The sequence below is a fragment of the Primulina eburnea genome, chromosome 11, assembly GCF_022965805.1.
Source record: "Primulina eburnea isolate SZY01 chromosome 11, ASM2296580v1, whole genome shotgun sequence".
NCBI lineage: Eukaryota > Viridiplantae > Streptophyta > Magnoliopsida > Lamiales > Gesneriaceae > Primulina > Primulina eburnea.
Genome location: NC_133111.1, coordinates 1297623 through 1320853, shown reverse-complemented (window position 1 = coordinate 1320853; position 23231 = coordinate 1297623). Strand labels below are relative to the sequence as shown.

Genomic DNA, 23231 nt, shown 5'->3' with positions numbered 1-23231 from the left:
TGGGAAGTTTTGCAAAAAGAATTTCATGGAAATGATAAAGTTGTGTCTATCAAGCTTCAATCTCTATGGAGAGATTTCGATAATCTCTTGATGAAAGAAAGCGAAAACTATCAGAAGTTTCTTCTCCAGAGTTGCAGAAATTGTGAATAATATTCAAAGCCTTGGAGATAATATTCAAGACAAACGAGTGGTCGAGAAAATCTTGAGAAGTTTACCACCAAAATTCGATCATTGTGTTGCAGCAATCGAAGAATCAAAGGATCTTTCCAATTTGTCGATGTTTGAATTAATGAGCTCTCTTCAAGCACATGAAGAAAGAATTAATCGGTCATCAAAACAACCTTTGGAGCAGGCATTTCAATCCAAAGTTGGATTTTCTGATAAGAAACCGAATAATTTTGGAGCTTCAAAGAATTCATGGCAGAATAAAAATCAAAGTGGCAAAGGAAAGTGAGAGAGAAATGATCGAGGAAAAGATGAACAAAGAAGTGAGGTGCGAAAAAATTCTCATGATGGTCCTTATTGCATCATATGCAAGAAAGATAATCACAATTCGAAAGATTGTCGTTTCAAGTGTACAAGATGCCGGATTCCTAATCATTCTCAAAGAGATTGTTGGCATCAAAAGAAACAAGGAAAAGAGCATGCCAACATTTCAAAGGAAGAAAAAGAAGATATCATGTTCTACACTTGTATGAGTGCTGAAACTGAAGATCAAAATGTTTGGTATATTGACAGTGGTTGTAGTAACCACATGACGAGTAAGCTTGACAGCTTTGTGGAACTTGACAGAAATTTTTCTTCTGAGGTAAAGCTTGGAGATGGCAAGATACAAAAGGTGGAAGGGAAAGGAACCATCGAGGTTTACTCCAAGCAAGGTAACAAAAAAACACATCTCAGATGTTCTTTATGTGCCAAATCTAGCTCAGAATCTGCTAAGTGTTGGTCAACTTATTCAAAAGGGTTACTTGGTTCATTTTGGTGACGATGCTTGCATGATTATTGATAAGAAGCAAAATTTGACTGTTGCTAAGATTGACATGGCTAGAAACAAAGTTTTTCGTCTCATCATGCCTTTTGATAAGAGTTTTGCACTTAAGCATGAAACATGTCATGATTCTTATTTGTGGCATTTGAGATATGGGCACTTGAGTTATAAGGGACTACATTTGCTAAAGTCAAAAAATATGGTTGTTGGAATTCCGAGTGTTGAGAAAGACAATAAAATCTGTGAAGGGTGTATATATGGGAAATTGCACAGGTTTCCATTTCCCAAATCTGCTTGGCGTGCAAAAACTCCATTAGAATTGGTTCATGCTGATATTTTTGGTCCTACACGGACTAGTTCAGTAAGCAACAAGAGGTATTTCTTATTATTTGTCGATGATTTTACTCGGATGATGTGGATATATTTCTTGAGTGAAAAATCAGAGGCATTCTCAGTTTTTCTTCAGTTTAAGGCTCTTGTTGAACGTCAGAGTGGTTATTTGATAAAGACTCTAAGGACAGATCGTGGTGGAGAATTTATATACAATGCATTCATGAATCACTGTAAGGAGAATGGAATTCAAAGACAGCTCACAGTGAAATACACTCCACAGCAAAACGGTGTCGCAGAGAGGAAAAATCGAACAATTGCTGAAATGGCTCGAAGCATGCTTGAACAAAAAGGTTTGCCAAGAAAATTCTGGGCAGAGGCTGTTAATACAGCAGTGTATATTCTTAATCGTTCACCTACGAAGACGGTTTTGAATAAAACACCAATTGAAGCATGGAGTAAGAGAAAACCACAAGTCGATCACTTGAAAATTTTTGGGTGCATTTCTTATGCATTAAATCAATCCCCTAGCAAAGATAAGTTTGATAAGAAAGGTGAAAAAATGATTTTCATTGGTTATAGTGATGAATCAAAAGGTTATCGATTGTGGAATCCAATAAAGAATCAGCTTGTTGTGTCTAGAGATGTTGTGTTTGATGAGATGGCTGCATGGCCATGGAATGAAGATGTTTCTCAAAGTCCACCAATTCACGACTTCGTAGCACCACCATTTTTTCAAAATCGTGAGTCACATCCAAGCACTTCTCAGCAAAGTCCTCAACCTACTACAGTGGAGTCAGATCCCGAAATCTCGGATCCAGATTCTCCAGTAAGGAAGGTACGATCCTTGCAGGAAATTTATGATTCTTGCAATCTTGCGTTATTCTCTAGTGAACCGCAGTTCTATGATGAAGCAAAAAATAATGATGTTTGGATTCAAGCAATGAAAGAAGAGATTGCAGTTATTGAGAAAAATAAAACGTGGGATTTAGTGGATTTGCCAAAAGGAAAAGATGTGATTGGTTTAAAGTGGATTTACAAGACCAAATATGGTGAAGATGGGTCAATAAGAAAGCACAAGGCTCGTCTCGTAGCCAAGGGTTATGCTCAACAGCCTGGAGTGGATTTCAATGAAACTTTTGCTCTGTGGTTCGAATGGAGACAATAAGATCAGCTCTTGCAATTGCAGCACAATTAGAGCTCAATGTGTTTCAGTTAGATGTTAAATCAGCTTTTTTGAATGGGGAACTTGAAGAGGAAGTTTATGTTATCCAGCCACAAGGTTTCGTGATTGAAGGAAAAGAAGATAAGGTTTACAGACTACGAAAGGCCTTGTATGGTTTGAAGCAAGCCCCTAGAGCTTGGAATTGCAAAATTGATGGGTATTTTCTCAAGAATGGTTTTGAAAGAAGCAAGAATGAACCAGCTCTATATGTGAAAAAGGATGGGAATGATTCCATGGTGGTATGTTTATATGTTGATGATTTGATTTACTTTGGAACTAACAAGATTTTTTTGAAGGAGTTCAAGGAGAAAATGATGGCATATTTCGAAATGACTGACCTTGGAATGATGAAGTATTTCCTAGGTATTCAAATAAAACAAGCTAATGGAGAAATTTTTCTCTCACAAGAAAAGTACGTAGAGGATTTGCTCAAAAAATTCCGCATGGGAAATTGCAAACATGTTAGCACTCCAATGACTCCGAGTGAGAAGTTGCAGCTCGATGATGGGTCTGAAAAAGTGGATCCAAAAATCTATCGAAGTTTGGTTGGATCACTAATTTATGTTACTCATACGAGACCTGATATTTCATTTGCAATTGGTGTTGTTTCAAGATTTATGCATGATCCTTCCAAAGTTCATTTCACTGCAGCTAAAAGAATCCTGAGGTATTTGCAAGGAACAAAGAAGCTTGGACTGCATTATGTCAAAGTTGAAAGTCAACCAACAAAAATTTATTGTGATAACATGTCAGCTGTGGCAATGACAAAGAATCCAGTGTTTCATGCTCGTTCAAAGCATATTGAACTTCGACATCACTTTGTTCGAGAATTGGTAAGCAAAGAGCATATTCAAATGGAGTTCATTAGCACTGATGATCAAGTTGCAGATTTCCTAACCAAAGCAGTTACGGTGGAGAAATTCGAGAAGTTCAAGCAACAATTGAAAATTACAAATTAAGGGGAGTGTTAAAATAATTTGTAATTTCTAGAGTCACATTCTAGAATATTTTCTAGTACTTTGAAAGTCATCTAGGAAGTTTAATAACTAGTTAAAGTGTGGAGTTAATAAGCCTAGAAAATTGTGAGACTTGGTCTATAAATATGCTTATGTAATCTCCATATTTGTTAATCCAAAAAATACAATCAAGTGTATTGCATCACTTGAATTCCTACTACAAAATTTTATTCCGCTGTGCCCTTCACATCTCAGCTGCAATGACTGTATTCTCCACTGTCAGATATGGAAGCATCCCCAGTGCATCAAATACTTCCTTTGTTCCTTTTGATATCTCCTGATCTTGGCCAATATTTTTTAACCATATCAGTGAACCTGTTAATTGCCTCCACAAATATGTCATCACCTAGCATTTGATGCTTCCGTTTCTTGGAACTAGTGGCACCTATCGAACTTGGATGCATGCCAGAGATTAGTTCAACATTGTCCTCAATGGTATAAAGTCAATCTTCCAAGCCATCATTCATATCATGACCTCCAGTCTCACCCATATTTAGTACACCCTGGACAACATCTGTAAAATTCTCAGCATGTTCATGTCCAAAAAATTTCGCACCAGTCGTTGTAGTATGGCCATCTTTTATACCGCATTGTACTCAAATTGTTATCACTCTAAAAATATATCAAAAATAAATCCATAAGTATACATGTCATACTTGGCTTTAATTATTTATTTGATTGTTTTTTGACCTTTTTCTGCATTAATTTTGGTGATATTGAGGAAACTCTGGTTTCTGAGGATATAGCGAGGTACAGGATTGAAATCTCATTCCTTACTGTGACTCTCACGTGTACTTATTTTTTCATGATATCGGTGTGTTATATTTGAATCGAAGGAAGATGATAATGTTGGTTATCCCTGCCCGATCCAAAACTCAAATGATTGTAAAAATTTAGATTTCTGACGGGTTATGATTGGATGACTTAATTAAATCATAGTTTCGACTTTAAAGTAATTTGGTTTATTTTACTACCTTTAAAAGTCCTATATTGCTGGATATTGATACATATGATGTCAAACTGCTTGAGGTTCTTCTTGCTTAGGTAGGTTGCATTCATACATTTGAAGGGATGGTGGGAGAAAATGTGACCGAGACTGGTTCAATAATATTTGAAGAGTTCGTGCAAGAGCATATCATGGGAGCCTGACAGACCAGTGAGGGGAATTTTGTCATTTGAAATCTCGAGATTAATGTCAAAAGTTGTTATTGTATGGCGGTCTCTTTCTGATGGACATATTGTTAGATTGAGAGAAAAGGTTATAAACTCAGTTGGCATTCGGAAGCTTGTTTCCCAGGATGAGTACAATCTTATGGATCATGCTCTTGCTGAGATGATTGGGAATTTGAGAAGCGTGGCACATTCAGTAGCTGTACATATGCAGAACCAAAATACCATAATCTTGAATTTTTTTTTGAAGACCTCGATGAGATTGATCCCAAATGGTATGGATGGCAATACAGGCTCAAGAAGATTGAGAGAAAAGTCAAGAAAATGAACAGATTTGTAGCGGCAACAGAGCAGCTATATCAAGAGCTTGATGTGTTGGCGGATCTTGAGCAGACTTTGAGGCGAATGAGAGCTGGTGCTGATGTAGTCCAGGTGAAATTGCTCGAATTTAAGCAGAAGGTAGTGTGGCAACGCCAGGAAGTAAAGAATCTCCGAGAGAAGTCTCCCTGGGTGAGAACATATGACTATATAGTCCGGCTTCTTCTGAGATCTTTGTTTACAATTGCTGAGAGTATCAAGCATGTCTATCATGTTAATCATCGAGGACATGTTGAGGGGCTCGAAAAATGACAAAACACATACCAGCTGATTGCCTTCTCCATAGTAATTCCATCCATGCTCTCCTGCAGACATCAGTTTATCCTTCTGAGAACAACTCGTCCAGGTTCTTAGGGAGGACTCTCTCAAATTTGGACCTGAGTGATGTCAAGAGTAAATTAAAGAACAAGAAATGCACTGTCGTTCACAGTCATCAAGTCATGGTGGGAAGATGACTGGAAAGTTCTCGTTTTATCCAGTATCATAACACCCACTAGAGTATCTATTTTTAATTTCAGGCATCAGGCTTTAAGTCCTCCTCCATTTTCTCTTGGGTATGCTGCTTTGGTTCTCCATTATGCAAATGTTATCATATTAATCGAGAAGCTAGCTTCTTCTCCTCACTCGATCAGACCTGATGCTCGTGGTGACCTTTACAATATGTTACCTGCAACTATCAGAAGCTGCCTGAAGCCAAAGTTAGAGACTTTTTTTAGAACTTCATCTATTTTTTGTACGATGATGCCTTTGCAGCAGAGTGGAATTTAGCACTTAGAAGGATATTGGAATGGTTTTCTCCTCTTGCTCACAACATGATTAAACGGTAATCTGAGGCGAAGGTTAAATTATGGATCAGATGTTCTTCTTGTCCAGACCCTTTGTTTTGCTAACCAAGTAGAGACAGAGGCAGCGATTGTGTAGCTTCTCATGGGCCTAAATCAACTTTCCAGATTTGGCAGGGAAATCCAAGAAACGCCTTTCAAATGTCTACATGCAGTAGGGCATGCGGTGGTTACTTGTTACCCTGGGATAACATTTCTTATTACATGATTGATATTTGATAACACAGAGCAGGAAAAATTTCTCATTTGTCTGTGTGATCCGAGGTGGGCCGGGTCTCAGACAAGCTCTCGCTGCATGGTCAAGGGTGTGTATGTCCAGTCAAGTGTTCATGGTTTCTTGTTCCTTCTGTGGCATCCTTCAAGAAATCAAAGGTATTGTTTTGGTTAGTGCAGGTGTAAACACATGTTTTGTATGCGCAATTAAAAATTTCAACCTCTTGGATACTATGGTGATAATTGTAGTAGTCATAATATGTAGTTTCTGATTGGGATTTTTCTTGATTAAATTCAAGTTCTTGAGTGTGATGAAATCCGTTAGTTCTTGTCTCATATCTCTGTCAGCTACTGGGTTGAGATTTACTCGACTCTCAATCTTTTTCTCAAGGACATTATTTTCCTCGTTAAGCTTAGCGTGATTTTTTTTCTTGAGTTCGAATAGATATTTATAATTTGGTACGAAGGCACGATCCTTTTTATTTAAATTTAAAAGCTATTTTTTATTTGAACATTGTCACTAATAGAGACACAAGATAAGTTCCTCATTTCCCAAACACTTGCATATGATTAAAACCTGTGACACACTCAAGTTTTCCTTTTTTATACGTGGTGCATGACTTTGAACGATGTCCCGGTGCACTTTAGGACTTCCTCCAGCAATTGTTCCACTAGCAGATCAAATATTTCAATCTCCATTTCAGCCGCTGTGTCGCTTACCTCTTTTATATATTCTTTCCATCCATCAAAATCCCCATTGAAATCCGATTCAATCATCATATATATCACTTCAAATTTTTTATCTTCCCAAGAATCCAACTTACTGCAAGGATCCGATTTCATAGCGTTCTTTTCCTCTACGGTTAGCTTCTTTGTGTCAGCAAAAATCTTGGTAGAATGTTGACAGGTCGAGTTGGTGAGGCTATGGTTTTCTCTGTACAGCGACAATGGTTCATCATCCTCCCAACCTTCCGTTTCTCCTTGGTAGTTGTCACCATCTTTATTATCAGATTCTTCTAGCAATTGTCTCTGAAGTTCGTTCGGATCCAATTCTGCAAGTTTTTCGAATCTTTGGAGTCGGTATAGAAGCTGCTGTCTAGCTCCTGTAGGTTTAATGCAAAAAACTGCTCAATCAACACATGTTGCATGTCAATATTTCGTAATTGAACTGAAGATGATGCAAATGCAAGTAAATATGAAAAGATATATAATAGAATTTAAATATAAGATTGAAAAGTTATTTGAAAAATTAACGTCAGCTTACTTTGTAAATTTGCATAGCTACATTCAAAATCATAATTTTCTTCTGCATCTTCACTTCCATGGTTATCTTCAAAGTCTTCAAAAGAAGGCTCAAGTACTGATAGCGGACTATATCGTTCCTTTTCTTCTTTCTTTGAAACTTTCATGTCATAATTTTCATTCTCCTATTAAAATGCATAGAGAATTTCATAAACACGCGACAATGTATGACAAATAATTATGCAAAGAGGCTGGATTTTCGAGTACCCAAAAAAGAAATAACGTGAAGTTGTAGAGAGAAGGGTAAACCTTTTCTAGGTGGCGACTGGGAGAAGCCACCGGAGTACAAAAATCCGGCGTCTGGCTACCGGAGGATGGTGGGCTTTTGCCCATAGAAAATCTGAAGAGCTTGAGCAAAAGCGCCTTTCAGGAGAAGTAAAATCGCCAATAGACTCTGATTCCTTAGACCTGTCACTACATGTGGAAGCTTCCCACTCCGTTGATTTCTCGTCATTGCTCTCCAGCCAATAAACACTGCTCAGCCTTCCGTTAACATGGTGCCAAGAGCACGATTTTCTCCCATTTTCTTCGTGAATGGTCTCATTTTTTGGCCCATTTCTAATCAAAACTTTGATGCGATTATTCCCATCAGACACACGCATCTTGTTAATATAGCAGTTGTGGAATCTCTTCATAATGGATCCAACCAAGCCCAACCGATCATCTTTAAGCTGGGATATAGGCTTTGACGGCCGGGTGGGTATGTTGAGGAATGGAGCGGCATCAGGGGAGTACACACATGAATTATTCACCGCTGAAAGAATTTGAAGAAACGCCGATTTCTTCACATACAGGGAGGAGTCCAGTGATGAAGAAAAACAGACATTTTTACTAAGATTTCCGTGCTTTCTTAGTTGTAAAGTAGTTTTGGGGGTGGGTTTTTGCAGTTGACAGCATTTTTCTGCAAGGTAGGTCTTCAAGTGAAATGGCTCCTGCTCTTGTTTCAGTAGCTCATGCAACGAGTGCTTATGTGCCATGTTGCTCAAATGAAAACTGTTTTCTAAAAATATGCACACAAATATAAAAGGTTTAAAGAGGTAGGTGAACATCTGTGATGCACAGTTGGTTAATATAGAGGGAAAAGGACATGTGGTGGGAGATTAAAAGTTAGGGAAGGTTGAAAGATTTATCCCTTAGAGCTCAGTTTTCATCAGTTTTAAGTGTAATATATTAGTGTAGGTAGCTAGCTTTATGCACATAATCCAGCGGGAACATAGTCGTGTGTGTCTCCTAACATTGACAGGAAAAAGTGGGTGTTGTCCCTGATTAAAAGTTAATGATAATCTACTCTTTTTTTCAACCAAACGGGCAGGGATACAAGTATACAACTCTGCAGCTCTTGAGTTTCCCTTCGATACTTTCGAGTGAGTTCCTTCTACACATAATATAGTAAATTATTTTTTTTTTCAATTTTTTTTTAAGAAAATCAAATTTTCAAGTATTTATTTGTATATTAATTTTTCAAGTAGCAGATTAAATTAGGGGGTGTATTAATATATTTGTTTATTGCATGAGTTATATTCTGACAGCTAGCTAGCTTTACAGCGTGATGCATGGGATTTTCAGTAATATAATCTAAAATTTTGTTTTAACAAATGGTGCGAAGTTTGGTGATATCTATGATACCACAAACTTAGTTAAAATAATCTTACACAGCAATGTTGACCTTTTGTACATGTATATTTCTTCTCGGTTGATTCGATCCTACATGTAGAGCATTACCTTATGATAGAATTAAGGGCTCAAATTTAGCAACACATACATGTGGTTAACTAATTTTTTATTACTAAAATCACATATGTGTGTAAATCTTGTTCATCCAAATCATGTGGGGATAGTGCTCCCATATATAGCATCGAAGCAACCATTTCTTCGTGAGCTATATGTATTTTCTTAAAATAATTTTTAATGTTAAATGTTCATAGATTAGATAATGTAACTTGCATATAAACAGGAACATAATCGATCATGATGTAAATGTAATATATATAAACTTATATATTCACGTTGCATGTTGTAACACTTAATTCTGATAAACACAAATTTACGGTCAGATACGATACTTACTTGTTATATATCCTGTTAAACAAAATACATCTCATACCTTAGAATGTGGTGGGATAAAAGGCCGAGTCGAGCTCTAAGAAAGGATTTTAACCCGAGCTCGACTATAGTAATTTTCGAATAATTTGAACTTGAATTATACTCGAAAATTTATTTACACATATCCTTTTAACTCTCAATCAATTTTAATAAAAAAGTAAAACATAAATTAATATATTTTGCCATGCCTGAGAATATGAAACAAACCCTAAAATATTGCACACGTTCGAGAGTGGGCCGAAATTTGGTTCGTTTTCAATTAATTGTATGTAATAGAGTAAGGCCCTTGAAATATTAATGGTCTTTGTCTTTTCCCATTATTTTTAACCTCCCATTAAATTTATGTCGGAATATACGACAAAAAGTTATCATCCATGCTCGTAAAATACAGATTTAAGTAAGTTGTCAATCGGTAAAAATAAAATAAAATCAATTTTATAGCACTTCGAATATATTGTTGGGAACTATTTTATTTTTTTTAATTATGTATAGAAGTACATATTTCCATACCAAAATAATTTTTCAAAAACTAGGTCTCCTTTGTGAGACAGTCTCACAAATATTATCTGTGAGATGAGTTAACCCTACCGATATTCACAATAATAAGTAATACTCTTAGCAAAAAATAATATTTTTTCATGAATGACCCAAATAAGAGATATGTGTCACAAAATACGACCCATGAAACCGTCTCACATTAGTTTTTGCCTTTTTCAAAAAAAAAAAAACCCTTAGATTTATGTTAAATATAAAACTAGCGATTAGCTTGAATACTTTGAATAAAATAGTTTTAACATGGTATTATTACCACCTAGGTAATTAAAATTTCAAATGCATGATGCATCAATCACTAAAAGAAAATGATTATTGGTTTTTGGCTTAAAAAAATTTAGTTTGTATGTTTCTTAAACCTTGATTCTCCATAAGCTTCAATTAAATTTATTTGAGATTCAGAAGTTGGTGAACTATTGATTCTGCTTCTACAACAATGATTCTGATAAAAAATTTGTATTTGAATAACTTGTTTATCAAATAATACATAATATATGATGACACAAACTTGTGTGAGACGACCGTCTCACGGGTTGTATTTTGTGAGACATATCCTTATTTGGGTTATTCATGAAAAAGTATTATTTTTTAGAGTGGGTCTCATGTGAAAGCATCTCACGGATCCTAATATGTGAGACGGGTCAGCCCTAACCATATTCACTATAAAAAGTAATACTCTTACCTAAAAAATAATATTTTTTCATGTATAACACATATAAGAGATCCGTCTCACAAATACGACCCGTGAAACCGTCTCACACAAGTTTTTGCCTATTTTTTTATGCTAAGAGTATTACTTTTTAGTGTGAATATGGGTATGGTTAACCCGTCTCACAGATAAAGATTCATAAGACCGTCTCGCAAGAGACCTATTCTAATATGATTTACAACTTTTACTTTTGTTTTCAAACACTAGCCAAATTTGATTTTTCATCAATTCTTTCTAATATATATATTTAATCACTTCTTTATAAATAGCAGTTGCAAACACTCTTTTTCGTATTTTAAAATCTTTTTGGTTTAAAGGATATCGACTTGAATTGTCTATAATAGAAAATGTTATATCCTATATAGATATATTTGTTGGCTAATACTAAATGATCGAACTTACGTGCATATTTTTTTTGTTAAAAAAAGTTACAGATTGATTGTATTATGTGCGGAGGTTTAATAATTGTGCGAGGGCGTGTTCAGAGGTGGTCGGGGTATTTGCTAATTTTAGGTCAGTAAGACCACCTTCATCACATAGGATACCTTGTTCTTGTCAATCTATACATACAAATCATTTCAATCTTATTTTGTTTTATTACATACATACGGATACCTTGTTCTTGTCAATCTATACACCATGCCAATTTTATTTTGTTTTATTACATATATGCGTGTGTTTGTGTGTCGTGTACTAAATAGTTTGAGAAATAAATTTTTGTATTTTAATTAGTAACAAAGATGTTTAATTTTCTTTTTAAGATTAAGATTTTAGTCTAATTTCATTCCAAAAGTTAATTCAAAGGAGAAGATTATCAAAATCAATATATTTAACTCTCGTTAATTTAGTCATTGAGACATCTAACACATCGTCTCACGACAAAAAATGAACAACTGAAGTGTGATGTTTATGAGATATTATCGGATGATCTATATGACATTCCAACACATAACTGGTGGGCATGAACTCTGATACCATATTAAGATTGAGATTTGTGTCTAACTCAACGTCAAAAGCTAGCTCAAGTAAGAGAACTGTTCAAGTCCATATATATAATTCTCAAGCACTCTATCTATCCAATGTAAGACATATAACACAATCATCATATTCATGAATGATCAAATGAAACATGAAGTTTACGAGATATTATCGGGTGACCCCATAGGAAATTCTAACATATAATAGCGAGTCTGAACTCTGATATCATGTTAAGATTAAGACTCAACTCTAAATGAATCCCAAAAACTAGCTCAACGAGGATGATTGTCCGAATCCATATAAACATTTCCCAAGGACTTGATACTTGAACCAATCTTTAACAGTCAAAATTTATTTGAATGATTTCGGGTTTACATATAGTTCATGGGCTGAACGCTAGACTGGGAAGCCCATATTATTATGGCCCATAATGAATTCAAAAGAGAAAAACGAAAGACATTATGCATGGGTTTAATTCCTCTTAATGTTATAAATCCGTAAAAATCTACAATGAGTTATATTTTGATAAATCTATTTTCTAATAATATTTAATTTAAAAACCCCACTCTTCGGCTAAAACATATTTATAAAATTTTCCTATCGTTTACTTAAAAGTTTAAATTTATACAATAAATCCAATTTTTTTTTTCACTTTTAGACCATCTTCAACTTATAAATCTAACTTATAAATCTAATTTGATGAAACTTATACATCAAAATAATACAATTTTTACTCAACTCCAAATCATCTATTTCAAATCGTACTCTTCTTTTATTTTATTTACACTAATTATCATGATTTATTTAATATTTTTTAAAAATTTAATAATATAAACATAATTAAAATTTAATTTGATATCTTTAATATTATATTGGAAATAAATGTATCTATAATAATATAACTAAATTATTAATTTAGTTATTTTATATTAATTAAATTTTATTTATATTTTTATATTGAATGTTTAATTACAAATTATATGGTTACGTCAACTATTTTTTTATCAAATTATTAATTTTAAATTCATTATATAATTCATATAAATCATACATTTATATATTATATGAGCTTATTATATTATTTATTTATCAAATTAAATTATTTGTAATTATTAAAATTAATAAAAGAATAAAAAAGAAAAAAGAAAACCCCTGCGTCAAACCGAGGGTTTCCCGTGCCAAATTTGGTGCAGGGAAGAGGATACTCAATTTTGCTGCAAGAAATAGCTTCCCCATTGGAGCAACTTGTAATCGGGGGGGGGGGGGGGGGGGGGGGGGGGGGGGGGGTGGGGAAGGGATCTTTTAATTATATCTGGACCTAGTTGAACAAATGGACTGGATAATAACTGAAGAAATGTTCGGGGATAAAATTCAAACGAATACATGGAATTCTACATACACTAATTCTTCAGAACTGCTATATTTGTCATCAACAAACAATTAAATATAAATGTAGAGTTTATCCAAAAATTCTATAATATATTTGACATTCCATTTCATTTTTCATATGGGATAGATACGGCACCAGTGAGCGGTGTTGACCTTTCATTTCAAGTTCAATGAGGGTAGATAAGGTTAAAAAAAAAACATAATCGGCAGCACAGTAAAAGTTCATAAAGTAGAAAATCTTTAATTTTCATGTGAAAGTGACATTAAAACAAAAGGTGCAGATACTTAACTTAGGATGCCAGTTCAAGAAAAAAAAGGGCACTCTTTCTTGGAATCCAATGCTAAGAAAGCTACCTTCCTTACAAACCAATTCAGACAGCATAACTAACAGAATATGGAACGAAGGCGTATAATTTTATGAGATTCCATCATTTTGATCAGCACAAATCTTACGATACATCTGGGTCGACATACAATATATCGAGCAGATGTTTTTGCATGTATCGTAGTATAAAACACGTTCAAACAATAGAAACACATGTATCTATTTAATGCAGAAGAAGATTTGAAACTTAGAATATACTTTGTTCTAGATACAAACATGTGTCGAGGAGATTTCCTAAATCAGAAAGTTCCATTCATCAATAATAATTAACAAACATAACAAACCACATATAACACGGACAAACAAACCACAAACAATGTTATATGTAATTGAAAACATCGTTCTTAAATACATCAGAGGAGACTACTTAGATGCTGACATCAACCTAAGTGACCTAATCAGACATTGAAATTAAGCTATGTTCATTGTTTCTATGTTCTTGTTCAGCTCTTCCAATTTGGTCATCCTCAACTTCTCACTTTCACCTACCAGCTGTGTTATCATTGAGAAAAATTTATATGAGTAACACATTCTTCAATTAAATGTTAACTTAAGTTGAAATCCCAAATGATAATAAATAGTCAGTTCTTAAGTCAGCTTGTTCTTACCTCCATCAATCTTGTAATGAGCTGTACTTTTTCTTTGTTCTTTTCATTGACAGCTTCAAGAGCTTCTTTGTACTCTCTCTCCTGTAAAAAATTGATGATCCCCCTCTTTGTTCTTAGAATGCTAGATAAGTTCTCATATATCAAATTTGCCAAGTGGGCAAGTAGTATTTTTGAACTGGATAAAAGATTGATATTGCTTTCACCTTCTTTTGGCAAGTCTGTCCCAGTGGTTTTAGCTCCTTGTTGATTACATCAATTTTTTTACGAACAACTGAGATTTCCTTCCTCATTGGATCCGCCAGTCCATCTAACTCCTGACAATCCATGCATGTTGATTCAGAGATGAGATGGAAAATTAATGCATAATTCAATATGAATGTTCCTAACAATCAATTTTTTGATGTTACCAATTATATTTTTAACTCTAAACTGATTGATGTTAAACAAGAATAAACTGTACAAATTCCACTGTAAGAATTCAAAAGAGACACAATGTGAACCAACAATGCCGTGAAGGTACAAAATATTGGGTATGGAAATTCCCATGATACTCCGAGTAATTAATAAAAAGAATTGAGAAAAATGCAGTATATTAGAAGGTAAAGAAAAAAAAAGAAAATTCAAATCAATAGAAAGAGAGAGAAGACATGGATATGAGCAAATTTGTGAACATCTGTGTGCTCATGATCAATTTCAACATGTCGCTGTTGCATATTTATAAATCAGACAAGTTAAAATTATTCGACAAGTTAAAATTATTCGACTATCGATAGTACTTATGCAATGTTTGCATCTTCTGAACCCTCATGAAAGAACTTCTACAGCCAATTATCATGTCAGAACCAGCACTTGAACTGTAATACTCGAAGGTGTGTTGGATTTGTGTCTGGATATGAAATATTTGGTAGCAATTAAATCTTTATTAAAAAACAAATATAATTCAATCCCACATTGTCAAAAAGTTAGAAATTTAATAATAAAACATGAAACACCAACATTATAATAATGACGTCATGGCCAATGACACTCTAAATATTACATCATTGCTTGCGAATCGCGATCTCTACCCAAAGGCACCTTCCAGATTCATTCAAACGTGTCAATATATATATATATATATATATATATATATATATATATATATATATATATATATATATATATCACATTCTTTCAGTATGCATTAAAAATCTTTAAATGGTTTCTGATAAATTAGAAGATTAAAATTAAAAACTTTGTTTTATGCATATTGATTTTTTTTAGATTGGTAGCAATTAAATCTTTAGATGAATATGTGAAAAAGTTCGGATGTTAGCTATCCCTATTTATTCCAAATGGGACAGTTGGATATTAAATTTGATGCACCACATCTACTTATCAACCGCCCCTCTCTGAAACTTCCAGCCAACATTCCAAATTTCCTTGATCAGGTGTATAAACAGTTAGACAGAATAGGAAACAATTTACCTATTACAAATTCTTGAGGCCACCTTCAATATTCCACGGATGGGCAACAGTGATTTCATATTATCAATCTATTCACTGGTTAGCAGACCAACTAATTTGGGATTAATATTTATTGGTGGTTGGGACAAAAAAAAAGGAGCATGGAGGTAGGATGGAAGGGGAAGAAGAAGAATGCAAGAGGAGATAGAAGAGGGAGTCTTTACTAAACATAATGATTAACTAGATACAATTCATAAATATAATCACATTAATTTACACAGACTGACACAAAATTAAGAAAAGTACAGCAGAATTCGAGCTTCGCCATGATTAATTTTAATTCCAAGCGCCGAACTCGATCGATTCCAAGAAAAGAAGAGTAAATAACTAATTAGGCCCTGAATTCCACAAACCCCTAGTCCTATTATGGATGACACCAAACAACGACCTTTTCACCCCAAGGAGACAGAAACCCGAGAAAATGGGAATAAGATGTTATGAGAAATTGGCTTCCCGTAAAAGACCGCAACCTTAAATTCCACAAATAGAAATTTCCCCACTGATTAAAAAAGATCAAAACAGAAATCCAAATCAAACCCCAATTTTCATGCTTACAATACTTAAAAGCCGCCAATTAAGAATCAATCAAGAAACATACCTCACGAATAGTAGCCAGACGCCTTGTTTCTTCTTCAATACGGCCAAGCTGCGCCTGGACTTTCTCCTTAACCTCCATCTTCCTCTTCTCGATCTCTTCCTCCTTAGCCCTGAATGTAGAAAGAGCAGAAATCGACATTTCCTCGTCTTCTCGTGCAGAAGAGCCGCTGAAGCTCAGGTTCCCCGAGTTCGACCCCGACTGGGTCAGAGACAGCTGGTTTTCTAGAGTTCTTGAAGTCTGCATCTTTGATCCAACTTTCTTGCACTGAAAACCCTTCTTCTTTCTTGAATTTTTCTCTTTTCGCTAAGGTACAGGTGGGGTTTCTTTTTCTCTCTCCCCTCTTCTCTTCTGCTTTCGCTCAAGAAATGGAAATGTTGATTTCTTCTGCTCAATTTTGTGATCTATGCAAAATAATTAGAGAGAATTTATTTTTCAAATAGAAAAATTAGCATAAATTTCAGTTAGATTTTTTTTTTATTAAAAAAAATCAATTTACTAGTCAGCACTTTTTAAAAAGTCAAAAAATTAAATCTTTCTTTGGTCCAGTATATCTACAATATTTAATTATGAGCAACGAATATTTATGAGTGAGACAAGTCTATTTTACCGATTTTCACAATAAAAAAAAAATCTTTAGCATAAAAAGTAATAATTTTTCATTAATGACTCAAATAAAAGATCCGTCTCATAAAATACGACTCGTGAGACTGTGTAACACAAGATTTTGTCTTTAATTATAACAAAAAAGACACTCTTTTTATTTTAAATATAAATTATGTAGTCATTTCACATTAAATCTACTCTTTAATTATATACAACAACAAAAACCTCCTATATTAATTAATTTTGAAATAATTTGTTAATTTTTTTTTTTAATTTAAAGTTATAATACCCATATAATATTATTGATGAATTCCTTTTTGTTTTTCATAAAACAACTATTTTTTGTAAAAAAAAAAATATGTGACTATTTTTTAAATTATTTTTTTAATAATAAATTATTTTAATTTCTTCCTATTACATAAAAAATTATATCTCCACAATAATTATGTTGAAAATATCAAGAAATACATTAGGTCTTTATTTATTTATTTATTATTATTACATTGGAGAGTTGGTTTGTCACTTTAACCTTGATTTAAACATGGCGATAGAGATTTATAATACATAAATTATTAATTATATACGGCAAAGACACTTCTAAGCTAACTCCAATCTTATTAAGCTTTGATTATTAATAAGAAAATTACATACTTGTATTCACTTGATTTCATAAATAATATTATATGTGTATAATTGTAACTTTAATTGTGATCTAATCTAAATTATAAAGTTATTTCTCAAACTAATGAGCCTTCGATGGGCTTCGATTTCAATAATGGGCCACTTTCTTGTTTTGAGCCCAGTTATTAAAGTCCATTCACTTCTTGTTTTGAGCCCAGTTATTAAAGTCCGTTCACTCAAATTCATCGTCTTCGATGCTAAACTAAATCTAGGGCACATTAATTCTAAAAAAATAAAAATTAAAAAAATATAGGGACATTATAGTGCAGAGGAGTGTGGAATTAAGCTTACCGCACAACTCTCCTTCTAATCACTGAGCTCGTTCGGTAATTTTCACTTAGATTTATCTTATGAAGTGTCTAATTATGATCGTCATTTATTTAATTTACTGTTAGTTTTAACTTTTATGTAGCACATTTGAATTGGAAATAGAGGTTCAAGTTTTAACTTTTGACGATTTTTTGTGAAGTCTTTACGGGTTTAATGAGTTTTGAGCCTGCTGCATCGTGGAAATGATGGATACGAGGAAAGAGAGGTGGAGAATAATTAATCATGTGTATGTGTGGCTCCTTCTGGTTGTTATTGTTCTAATCTTTTGTCTTGTTGCAGTTAAACAGGAATATTAACTGGGGTTTCACTTTCATTCCCCAATACTTATTATATCCAGCTAAGAGAAGCTAAAAGTTTCTTATGGCTGCAAAGGAGGAGAACAGTGCACTATTTCCCATTTTTGTATTGACTATGATAGCATTGCCTCTTGTTCCGTACACCATATTTAACTTATATTACACATTCACAAAGAAGGCCAAAGATATTACCTGCCGCTGTTCAGTTTGCTTCAGCTCCGGAAAGTATCGGAAATCATTATTTAAACGTGTGAGTTATATCTTAACATTATGTGAGAATCAGAACTTGATGTGGCTTTGCTCTTTTATTTTGTATCTGTAGTAATGTATACACTGTTTCTGGTTGAATTTTCAGATTTCTAACTTCTCAACTTATAGTAACTTGACCATAGTGTTGCTATGGGTCCTAATGGCAATCTTGGTATTCTACATCCATCAGAGTAACACTGAGGTACTTCGCGCCTTCTGATTCTTCGATACTTGGCTGTTAGCTAGTATGCTAATCTATATACTCTGAACGTTATATGTTTTTGGCTTCCTTGTGTTCATGTCTCTATGCAATTCTTTGCGTAATCATATGAATATAGTTCATTCCAATTATATTATTAACATGATCCGTGCTTCTGTTTCATGGATATGTCACTTGGGAAATATTGTATGTTATTGTTGTCATTTGGAGGCTGAATACATAGTGAAGTGCTATAATATGTGCCCAGACGAGAGTGTTAGCTATAGAAGCAAGCCGAACACTGAACAATTAACATTTTGGTTTATCCAATAATTTAATTGTTTTAAGTAATCTGAATGGTTATGTTTTTTCTCAGATCCAAATTTTTGAGCCATTCAGTATACTTGGATTGGAATCTGGAGCTTCAGATGCAGAAATAAAAAAAGCATATAGGAGATTATCCATTTTATACCACCCTGATAAAAATCCAGACCCAGGTTTATGGAGTTAGATCATGAGAGTTAGAATTTTTACATTGAAATCCTCGAGTTTTCGTGGAACTTATTGATATGTAATTTTTTTATGTAGAGGCTCACAAATATTTCGTAGACTTTATCTCAAAGGCTTATCAGGCTCTAACAGATCCAGTATCACGGGAAAACTTTGAGAAATATGGTCATCCTGATGGCCGGCAGGTAAACATGTCCTGAACAATGGTGCAGAGAGTGTCTGTTTGCCTTCCTTACTTTTTTGAAAGGTGATACTGTATTTGAGAAAGTGGACATAATAGTATCTTAATTCTCCTCCATGTAGGGACTGCAAATGGGGATTGCTCTTCCTCAGTTTCTTCTGAACATTGATGGAGCATCTGGTGGAATTTTATTGCTTGGAATTGTGGGAGTTTGTATTATTTTTCCCTTGACAGTTACTGTTATATACCTGTCCAGGTCATCAAAGTACACTGGGAATTATGTCATGCATCACACAATGTATGCATATTTCCATCTCATGAAGCCCTCATTAGCTCCGAGGTACATATGACTTTATATTAGACTTGGTATTGTACAGAATCTTGAAACCTAGTGCAAGTTAAGACAAGAACCTATACAAAAGTTTGGAACAGTGGCATTTTGGATCTCTATTTGTGTTTTGGGCGCAAGCTTGTTTTATTGTGGTACTTTATTATGCTTCTTGGATGTGTACACTGTCATGTGCACACTCGTTTTAGGTATAGTTCTTATAATTTATTTGGGATACGCTGTCTTTCCTGTTTTTTCTTCTTTTATTATTATAATAGTAGCTTGTCGCCTAGTTTTGTGTATTGGACAATGTATAAGCATTTTTCTTCGGTTAACCTTTTTTACTAGACAAATAAGCACTGTTTTTTCCATACAATATAGTCTCTGTATCTTTCACTGATTGCTATTTTTTTATCTAACAGCAAGGTCATTGATGCTTTCATACATGCTGCTGAATACATGGAAATACCAGTTCGTCGAACCGATGATGAATTCCCTCCAGAAATTATTTTTGTTGGTCCGGGGTGAGTTGAATCTGGAGCTTAGAAATATACGGCAAGAACAAGCTAAATTTTGGAAGCAACACCCTGCTTTAGTTAAGGTGACGTGCTAACTGTTGACAAGTTTGAGAGCTTTGCCAGAGTTTTTCTTCTTATGTTATTAGTTTTTTGCACGCAGTCTGAACTATTGATGCAAGCTCATTTGACTCGTGAAACAGCAGCGTTATCTCCAACTTTGCATCATGATCTTAAAAAAATGCTTTCCCTTGCACCTCGTCTTCTGGAAGAACTAATGAAGGTATTGTCAGTTGGTTAAACTTGAGATCTGTTTCACTTCAATGAAGTCGCGTCTTTATGTATCATTAGATCTGTTTCACTTCAATGAAGTCGCGTCTTTATGTATCATTAGGAAGTTCTAATTTTTAGCTAAACTTGCAGATCCCTGCACTTTGGTCTTCAACTTTATTTCATTCTCACCTCTGATTTTCATTTTGCCAAAGTTTGTCTGTCAACTTGCACATTTTGTAGATGACTAGATGGTATGAAGTTTACAATTTGCGCAGATGGCAATTATACCACGCACGCAACAGGGGCATGGATGGCTTAGACCTGCAATTGGAGTGGTTGAACTGTCCCAGAGTATAATTCAGGTATTCTTCAAAGTCCCAATTTGAAACAATTCAATTTCAAATTAAGTTAGGAGTCATCTGATCTAGCTGGCCACTCTTATTCGACTAGTATCTAGCACTCTATATTTTTAGAGAGAAAAATTGCACTGTTGTGCCCGAATAATTGAATTTGCCCTTCTTGATTCAGGCCGTACCCCTCAGTGCCCGAAAATTCACTGGGGCATCAAGCGAAGGATATGGTCCATTTCTCCAGCTACCATACTTCAGTGAGGGTGTCGTCAAAAAGATTGCCAGAAAGGTCTCTCCCTCGCTCAATCCCTCCCTCCCTCCATCCATCCATCCATCCATCAGTCCATACAATACATATATACATACATCCATGTTTATCTATATCTTTATGTATTAGTATCTGCGTGCGTATCGCCACGTACAGGAGAAATGTGTCTCCTGTGTCCAAGCTGTTGTTCAGCTATTGATAGAGATCACATCATTCAGCAATTGATAACATTCATCTATTTTTCGTATTTTATTTGACAAATAGGATAAAGTCTCAAGTATTGTTTTCAGTAGAATGATCCGATTCTCTTTCTATTTAGTTGTATATAATTCAGTTTATTTTGCATGTTGACACTGCTGTATACTTGCACGATGCTACTGATTAACTTCATTATTCTGTGGATTTGTAGAAAAATTGGCAATTTTGGTTACCTATCACATGGGCCCTGTTGACGTGCCAGACTTGGTTATTTTTGTGTATTGATTTCTATTGTGCTTTACTTTCCTTTTACCTTCTTTGAATTTTAGACGATTTACATAGTCATTTGTTCTTCTGACAGAAAGTACGCACATTCCAAGATTTTCGCGACATGAAACAACACGAACGTGCAGAGCTGTTGGCTCAGACTGCTGACTTTTCTGCTGAGGAATCGCAAGACGTAGAAATGGTTCTCGATATGATGCCTTCCATTTCAATCGACTTAACATGCGAGACAGAAGGTGAAGAAGGGATACAAGAGGGTGATATTGTAACAATGCAAGCATGGATTACTCTCCACCGTGGAAATGGTTTGATTGGTGCCCTTCCACATGCTCCCCACTTCCCATATGAGAAAGAAGAAAGTTTCTGGTTACTTCTTTCAGATTCCATGAATGATGTGTGGATGTCACAGAAGGTTAATTTCATGGACGAGGCAACAGCAATAATAGCTGCATCAAAAGCAATACAAGAGTTAAAGGAGGGGTCTGGCGCTAGCACGAGAGAAATAAGCACAGTTGTGAAAGAAGCAATTGACAGAGTGAAATCTGGTTCTAGGCTCGTGATGGGCAAGTTCCAAGCCCCTTCTGAGGGAAATTACAATCTTACATCATACTGTTTGTGTGACTCATGGATTGGTTGTGATGCTAAGTGTAATATCCGGTTGAAAGTTTTGAAAAGGAGCCGAGCAGGGACAAGGGGCGTTGCTGCTGCAGATGAGGTGCCATCTTTAGAGGATGGGGTTGAAGAGGAAGAAGAGGAAGGAGATGACGAATATGATGACGATTATGAGAGTGAATACAGTGAAGATGATGAAGATATTAAAGGTAAGGATTCTAAGGGAGCCACAATGAAAGGTTCGGCCCATATTCGGGGTAATGACTCAAGTTCAGATGATTCAAAAAGTGATTAAATTTATACTTTACCTAACCTGCGCTCAACGTTTATTCTTTAGATTCTACATTGTCATTTGGTTTTCACAAGATAAGGAACAAGAATATAAAGATGGTTTAATTTATCTAATTTCAGCATAGTTGAAATGTTTTTGTACCTTCGTAATTTTTGAGACAATCGAATGGTTGGTGAAATGGACGTAAATACAGACAAGGATTCCCTGAGTATTACTGACCACAATTTAGTTGACCTAAAACCTTAAAATATATTTACTCAATCTATAATTATATTAATAATAAATTATTAAAGTGTGTTAACTATTAGGAAAAAAAATAATTCAAATTCAACTTCATTGAATTCTATTTTATCATCATAATAAATTCTTGTTAGTTTCACGATCCATCACATAGATATTACTTGTTTTTTTACATGTCATCTCATCAAAAAGTCAAAAACTGGCACTCTCTCTAGCTGCGAGAGTAGGCAGGATTTTAAATATAGGCCATCAGGCTTAACATTTTCTTTTCCGGATTTTGAAACTCTTGAATTGATGGATTTGGAGAAAAAATAATATTAGAAGAACTGATTAATAATAACAATATTTTTTATAATTAATTTGATTATATTCAAATCAGGTTAATATCATAGTTAGTGACGTATATTTTTTCTAATTAATTTGATTTATATTCAAATAAAAGTAATATCATAATTGTAAAAATTAACGAATAATCATACTGTAATTTGAATTGATTGGTCAAATGATAATTTAAAAAATTATCGAAAGA

At 34.4% G+C, this 23231-nt stretch overlaps 3 protein-coding genes across 3 annotated transcripts; 1 reads left to right on the top strand and 2 right to left on the bottom strand.

The window, feature by feature from the left end:
* Positions 1-6597: 6597 nt before the first annotated feature.
* Positions 6598-8588, bottom strand: LOC140804688 (uncharacterized). Its single transcript, XM_073160783.1, has 3 exons — positions 7714-8588; positions 7427-7589; positions 6598-7265 (listed from the first exon to the last, which is right to left on the bottom strand). The coding sequence occupies exons 1-3, from the start codon at positions 7795-7797 to the stop codon at positions 6766-6768; spliced, it is 747 nt and encodes a 248-aa protein (XP_073016884.1). The 5' UTR covers positions 7798-8588; the 3' UTR covers positions 6598-6765.
* Positions 8589-13738: 5150 nt separating this feature from the next.
* Positions 13739-16697, bottom strand: LOC140805235 (uncharacterized). The gene is made up of 4 exons (XM_073161475.1): positions 16293-16697; positions 14392-14502; positions 14189-14269; positions 13739-14072 (listed from the first exon to the last, which is right to left on the bottom strand). Exons 1-4 carry the CDS (start codon positions 16533-16535, stop codon positions 13992-13994), a joined length of 516 nt encoding a protein of 171 aa, XP_073017576.1. The 5' UTR covers positions 16536-16697; the 3' UTR covers positions 13739-13991.
* Positions 16698-17756: 1059 nt separating this feature from the next.
* Positions 17757-22575, top strand: LOC140804398 (dnaJ protein ERDJ2-like). The gene is given in 13 exon segments (XM_073160400.1): positions 17757-17902; positions 18046-18111; positions 18186-18452; positions 18558-18653; positions 19027-19147; positions 19239-19345; positions 19464-19681; positions 20092-20161; positions 20163-20270; positions 20348-20467; positions 20733-20819; positions 20986-21096; positions 21635-22575. Coding segments are annotated over 11 exon segments (2055 nt in total). The 5' UTR covers positions 17757-17902; positions 18046-18111; positions 18186-18266; the 3' UTR covers positions 22466-22575.
* The last annotated feature ends 656 nt before the right edge of the window (positions 22576-23231 follow it).

Bases quoted from the DNA above. Each gene is read 5' to 3' on its own strand.
- LOC140804688 (XM_073160783.1), bottom strand. From the start codon at position 7,797: ATGGGCAAAAGCCCACCATCCTCCGGTAGCCAGACGCCGGATTTTTGT. The intron at 7,590-7,713 runs GTTTACCCTTCT...GCATTTTAATAG, and splicing joins CCAGTCGCCACCTAGAAAAG to GAGAATGAAAATTATGACAT. The intron at 7,266-7,426 runs GTAAGCTGACGT...TTAAACCTACAG, and splicing joins TAGCTATGCAAATTTACAAA to GAGCTAGACAGCAGCTTCTA.
- LOC140805235 (XM_073161475.1), bottom strand. From the start codon at position 16,535: ATGCAGACTTCAAGAACTCTAGAAAACCAGCTGTCTCTGACCCAGTCG. The intron at 14,270-14,391 runs GTGAAAGCAATA...AATTTTTTACAG, and splicing joins GACAGACTTGCCAAAAGAAG to GAGAGAGAGTACAAAGAAGC. The intron at 14,073-14,188 runs GTAAGAACAAGC...ATGATAACACAG, and splicing joins TCATTACAAGATTGATGGAG to CTGGTAGGTGAAAGTGAGAA.